This window comes from Nicotiana tomentosiformis, chromosome 6 (genome assembly GCF_000390325.3).
Source record: "Nicotiana tomentosiformis chromosome 6, ASM39032v3, whole genome shotgun sequence".
Taxonomy (NCBI): Eukaryota; Viridiplantae; Streptophyta; class Magnoliopsida; order Solanales; family Solanaceae; genus Nicotiana; species Nicotiana tomentosiformis.
In genome coordinates, this window is record NC_090817.1 from 7,598,543 (window position 1) to 7,604,920 (window position 6,378).

A 6,378-nucleotide genomic window follows, 5' to 3' on the forward strand; every position below is an offset into this window, starting at 1 on the left:
GTGGTTGAACATAAATTTTACTCGGAAAAACAGTTAGAAGTCTTGTGAATAAAAATGAGCAGTCTGATGCACAAAGTATCTCGCATTCCCCCAAAAAGTATATGATGTAATCATGTAAATAGTCTACCTATGTAAGCACTAATGATTACTTCCATGGCTCGAACTTTACTGTTTGATTCAAAGGCTTCCCTTCTAAATAAAAATTATTATCTCTCAAAATATTTCTCAAATAAGTTTTTCAATATTCAACGGCATTTCAAATTATATAACACATCTCCACTACTTATTCTTAATCCAATTACCTGTAAAGTTGATTGTCTGGTTCCACCTTTTATGGAACGTCCTTATCTATTAGTCGAGCAAAATTGGAACACAATTACTACATTGATTGGTAAAAGACATACTCACCCACCAACAAAAAAGAGACGCGTTGTCACTAAAAGACATAACAAAGAAGAATTCGATTGTAAAAGTGAATGAGCTGTGAAGTATTCTTCTCCAAGAGAATTAGGCATGTTTAGATATCATGATTTTAAAATAATGACAACCTGAAAAACTCTTTTATCTTTAATCTGTTCCAAAAAGGACGAACACTTTTCTGTAACTAAAAATTCTTTAAATTTTTCATTTTATCCTGGCATGCTTCTATGGCCATGAAAATATCATCACTACTTGTTCTAGGGATACAATTGATATGTGCCAAAAGCATAAAAAGGCAACGCGGTGTATGAAGAACCGGACCACAAGGTCTATTGTACGCAATCTTACCCTGCATTTCTGCAAGAGACTGTTTCCACGGCTCGAACCCGTAACCTCCTAGTCACATGGCAACAACTTTACCAATTACTCCAATGCTCCCCTTCCCAAAAGCATGTCTTTCTTAATTTTGTGACTAGTCAAACATCGCCAAATACAATGAACGGAGGATGGAAGAAATACAAGATGAAACTTCCATTCACTAAGTTGATGACAAATGTGATGGACCACATGGCAATTGAGAACAATATATTGCATTACAGATATAAAGAATAGCCACAATAAAAAAATATTCCATTTGCTGTCCTGTTCAGCAATGCCATTTAGGCCAAATTTTCAATTGACAGCAAGATAAGGGACAAAAGATGGGAAGCTTCTGGATTAGGGGAATGAGGGAGAGAGAAGACACAAAGGCTACTTACAATAGTTCTGATAACTTTAACTAGTTTCTAAAGGAAATAAAGAAAAAGATTAATAGATGAGGCAAGGGGGAATAGAAGAAAAAAAGCAAGGATAAAAATGAAACACACATATATATGCAGAGAATATGTAAAGATCAAAGAGCACAAGTTGGAGGATTCACAAGGGATTGTGACATACAGCAACTGACATTACTTCAACTCCAGCACTTGGAAGTAATGGAACTAGAAGCTTTCTGCTGGGAATCCGCCGATGCTCCCAATTCCATTGATGGCACGTTTTGGCCTCCACTCAGTCCGCCCCTTAACAACCTCTCCACCATTTTCGAGTCGAAGCAAATGTTGACACTGAACATTCCCAATGTCATCCAAGTCACCGACACCCTTGTCCAGTACAGAGGTCAGTGACTGCAGCACACTGTCCCTTCTGCATTCCCTTCGGTACTCCAATGTCATGGCCGCGAGCTCGCAGCCTTCCAGTATTTGCATGGGTGCACTCTGCAGCCAAAGACATGTCCCACAATTTGAGCCGTGTGATAAATAGAAGCAAATACATAATGACACGACGAAACCAAGATTCTCGAACACTCTGAGAAGATTTCTTTATTTATGTACCCTTAGTGATACGAGAAAAATTGGGAATTCCACAACTACCTAAAGACACGACACTAACCATCAAGAGTCTTTCAGTACACTGCAAATCACACTGCTCATTTGAGTTTATATAGCTTTCCCTATTTTAGGTTGATTAAAATAACTTCATTTTCTTGGGGAAGATGGGTTTTCACTTTAGTTTTACTGTTTTAGAGAAAAATAAAGAATTGGCAAGAATTTCGTACTTACCAGCCAGAAGAAGAAAAAAAACTTGATTTTACATACACACTTTTTATTCCTATATGGTGCACAACCCATAAGAGAAATGACGAACAACAATTATCCTCTAACGGGAGATATAACTAGATAAGTATTTCAGAACTTAAGTATGCAAATGGCTCCCAACACATCGACACATCATGGGACATATTTCAGCTCTTTCTGAAACCTCAGGATATCCAGTACCACTGTGAATCCAAGAAAATACAGAATTCGGTTGGGTTAGTGTGTGCACACGTGATCTTTTAGTTTTTTTTTCCTTTCCCCATCGTACACATGATTTCAGAATATGATGAAAATCTAAACACATCTATTGTGCTACGTAGCCTAATCATAAACCAAAATATTTTACAAGCAATAACAGGGAAGAAAAAAATACTTTAAAGGATGGAGGAGGAAAAGGAAGAGGATTTACCTCAAGAATCCAGCCAATGTACTTGACATTATTAACATGCTGGTTAACATCTAAGTCACTCCATCTTGGCTGTAAATTCAACAAATCAGAAGATATTAAAGATGTCCTTAGATATGACAGAGTCACCAGTCTAGAATCCTTCTACTTACAGTTAAACCAGTTCGAATGTAGTCTGCTGTTGTCTCGTCAAGTTTTGGTAACTTCCTGCTGTCATCGTCAATAACAGGAGGTGAATCAACAAAATAATCTTCAATTTCAGCCCGAGCCTCCTCCGGTATTTTAGATAATCTCCTTGTCTCCTTATTCATCATCACCCATAAGCTGCAAGCAAATGGAAACAAAATTAATCACAGTTATGAAACAATGAATAGATCAAGGGTTTCGTGGTTGGCCACCAAACGTACTACAGACGAGATCAGGAACTATGGCTTGGTCATAAAACAGCCAAATCCAAAAAGAAGGTTACAACCACAAAGAAACAAACCTAAATGGAAATGATAAAATCATTTTACGTCGAACATAACTGAATAATATGCTTGTAAAAGTTCATCGTGTAAAAATTTAATCAAACTGAAGTAGATTAAACAATAATGGCCCTACCTGGATGCTCTCATCAATACATGCCCTGTACTACTATCACGGACAAGCCAATCTCGCCGCATACCATTCTTCCCTGATGCAGCCACCCAAGTGTCAACTTGAACAACATCACCCCTGTGAGAAAGAAATCAGTCCAAAGATCGCCATGCTCATTTTCACATGTCAAAGAAACTGGGCATAGTGTTTGAAATGTCAATAGGGAGATCAGTAGAACTAGTATAAAAAGAATAATCCCAACAGATCCAAAGTAACTATACAAATGTAAAGAAACCCCTAATATTTCTCCTGTGGATAGAATGCTTAACTGCAATATTGTGATAGACTGGGGTTTTAAATGCTTAATAGCTAGACGGAAAATGAGCAAAATGATTCAATGATAGAGGTTAGTTGGCACCTAAAAGAGCTTGAGAGATTTCTAATCATGTAAAACAAGATTTTTCTGTTTAAATTGGTCATTATCTTCCAAAAAGAGTGCATGGATTTTGAGATAAGGAATTATATGAAATTCAACTTCATCAAAGTGATTCCTCATATCACAGGATAGCACAATGCTATACAGAGCTTTAAGACTACAATAGAAAACTGACTTGCGGTTAAGCAATATTACATAAATGTGTGGTAGAAGTTTTAATTAACAAATTAAATAATTCTGGAGTATGAACCTCAATTTCAAATTGCCTTCAATATTGATCAACAAAGACAGTGCCAAAAATGGCTGAACTTCGGCTTTACCCTTTCTAGTACCTCAGACTCTGATACAGCATGTCAGAGAAGCAAGAACAGAAACTTACCAAGTAGGATAGCGATCCACTACAACCTGCATTTTGGTAACAACCCAAATCAAATTTCTCTTGGACATTTCTGGAGTTGATCCAAACCCACCATGCATGAGTCCCGCACACTTGACATGGTTAAGAGCAGTTTCCTGAAGAACAAACTCAAGCTCGTGAAGGTATCAAAACAAGATGCTTCTACAACTTCAAGTCAATAATTCTTTGCTAAGTGGAAATGAAAGCCTAGAATACCTGTAAATGATTCATCATCGTTTCTATAGAAGCAGTCCTATCAGCCCCTATTTCATAGGACCTGATGCTAAAATTTTGACGGAAAACAAGGCCATCCTGCACAATTTTTCCTAAACCGAATGGATCAACGAGCATATCAGGACGCTTAGGCTTCCAATCAAGCATCATCCATTGCTTCTCAGCAGCCAAAAAGATAGTTGTGATGGCAGCAAGGAGCATGCTCCAATCAGGCAACTGGTTTGCAAAGGTCCTTGGAGGAGGTGAAGAAAACACCTCATCATCAGTTTTGAGGCCATCCATAACGCCTACCTTTGTTCCATTCACCTTAGGAGGAGCTTGAGCATTGGCCTTAGCTTGTAGACTCCCAAAAGCAGGCTTCTTAGCATTGAGCCCCCGTGCATCTATACTTCCAGGAAGACTTCCTCCTACCTTTCCAGATGGTTTTGCTCCACCAGATTCAGGAGGTGGATTAGCAACAGGAAAGAATGCGCCAGTAGCAGCAGTGACCACCATGATAAAAATATTATATACCGGCGAGTCAGTCTCGCTTCTTTCAAATTTGTTGTGTATTACTATCAGCAGATTCCGAACAAAAGAAACAGATCAAAAGGTGACACTGTTCTCCCTGCAACGCCATGAAAGTAACATATCACTGTTATCTCCAACATGGTCAAGAAAATTTCAAGAATCTAAATTTTCTTTAAGTAGCAAGTGAAAAAACAAAAAAGCTTTAATCTTTGTAATGGTTCAAAAGAAATCAAACGTTTACAGCCCACCGAAACAACAGGCTTTGATAAAAGAAACCCAAATCAATCATAAAGTTTCAGCTTACAATTTCCACTTTACCCAATAGCCTTATATAACTAAATAAGTAAAATATCTCCAATTCCATTTACCAGCACATTTATGCATTAAAAACCTTTGTCTTATCTTTATCTCTCTCCTCAGGCAACCAAACCAGTAGTTTCATAAATTCTTTCAATATCTTTAACAATTAAAAAATTGTAACTCAATCAGAGTAATATTTTTATTTTTTGTTTTTTGATGACTAAGTGTCCGGACCAGCTTGAGCCTACTTCGACTATTCCACCGGACACCTGCTACCTCCCATCACACGGGTACCAAATAACTCTGTCCACAAAGGCTTTAGGAGATAGGAAGAAATCACTTAGTTATTTTCGCCTCCGCTAGGATGTGAACCTAAAACCTCATTATTCTCCTCCCACTTCATTTACCACTAGGACACACCTTTGTACCTTAAACAGAGTTGTATTTTTTTTCCCTAGATATCTAGAGTTTATATCTAAGAAAAATTAAGAAATTAATGTCCGAATAGAAACAAAAAAACTAGTATATCATTGTCCTTCATTCTATTTGAAATGGAGACAATATTTCAAAGGAAAATGAATCCAATATAAGAAATAAAAATTAAAAGAACATGAATTTGCAAAAACAAAGTTCCACAAAAAAAAATAATGAAATTCAAACATGCAAAACAGATCTGAGCCTCAGCTTCGGAAACCAAACCGCTAATTCTCCATTTTCCGCTCAAATTACAATCACAAAATCAAGCAATTACCCTTACATTATGTCTGCATTAATACACATAATCCAGGCAAATATCAATCCAAATCATCCAGATCAACATTCAACAACTACATACATAAACCGTACAAAAATTCAACAATTTCATACATAAAAAAAAAGGTAAAATAAAACGCACCTTTTTCCGTTTTTTTCTGCGGAGAAACTTCTAGAGAGAACACGAAGAAATGTATTGCACCTGATATGATAACATAAAAGACTTCACTTTTGATCAAGCAAACCCGATGAAAAATATAAGATTCTCGAAATTTCTAGGGTTTGTGATCTTGTAGTGCTCCTTTTTTCTCCGTAAATAAATACTTTTTAAATTATAAAATTCAATTTTGCTTTTTCAAATTTTTCGGAGAGAGAGAGAAAGAGAAAGAGAAAAAGCAGGGAACCAGTGGAATCTGGGTGGTAAGGATACAGTGTTTCAGTCACCCATTTTTATACTATCCACCTGGCCCCTTCCGCCTCGCGTTTAACTTCTTCTTTTTGCCCCTCTATTTACTATTATTTACATGACTGCCATTCTTTCTTATTTATTGTTTCTTTTTCAAATAATCCATCTGTTTTTTAAAAAAGAATTATTTGGAACAGGGCCTGTATTATTTGTTAACTTAACACGTGGTTTTGTGTGTGCTAAAAGCCTAAAATTCTAAACTAATTATTAATATTCAGAGGCCATAGAGTGGGTTCATTAATT

At 36.7% G+C, this 6,378-nt stretch overlaps 1 protein-coding gene across 1 annotated transcript; it reads right to left on the reverse strand.

The window, feature by feature from the left end:
* Positions 1 to 994: 994 nt before the first annotated feature.
* On the reverse strand, positions 995 to 6,091 carry LOC104120713 (palmitoyl-acyl carrier protein thioesterase, chloroplastic). The gene is made up of 7 exons (XM_009632532.4): positions 5,812 to 6,091; positions 4,089 to 4,713; positions 3,855 to 3,988; positions 3,064 to 3,177; positions 2,613 to 2,784; positions 2,464 to 2,532; positions 995 to 1,673 (listed from the first exon to the last, which is right to left on the reverse strand). Exons 2-7 carry the CDS (start codon positions 4,599 to 4,601, stop codon positions 1,401 to 1,403), a joined length of 1,275 nt encoding a protein of 424 aa, XP_009630827.1. The 5' UTR covers positions 4,602 to 4,713; positions 5,812 to 6,091; the 3' UTR covers positions 995 to 1,400.
* Between the last annotated feature and the right edge of the window lie 287 nt (positions 6,092 to 6,378).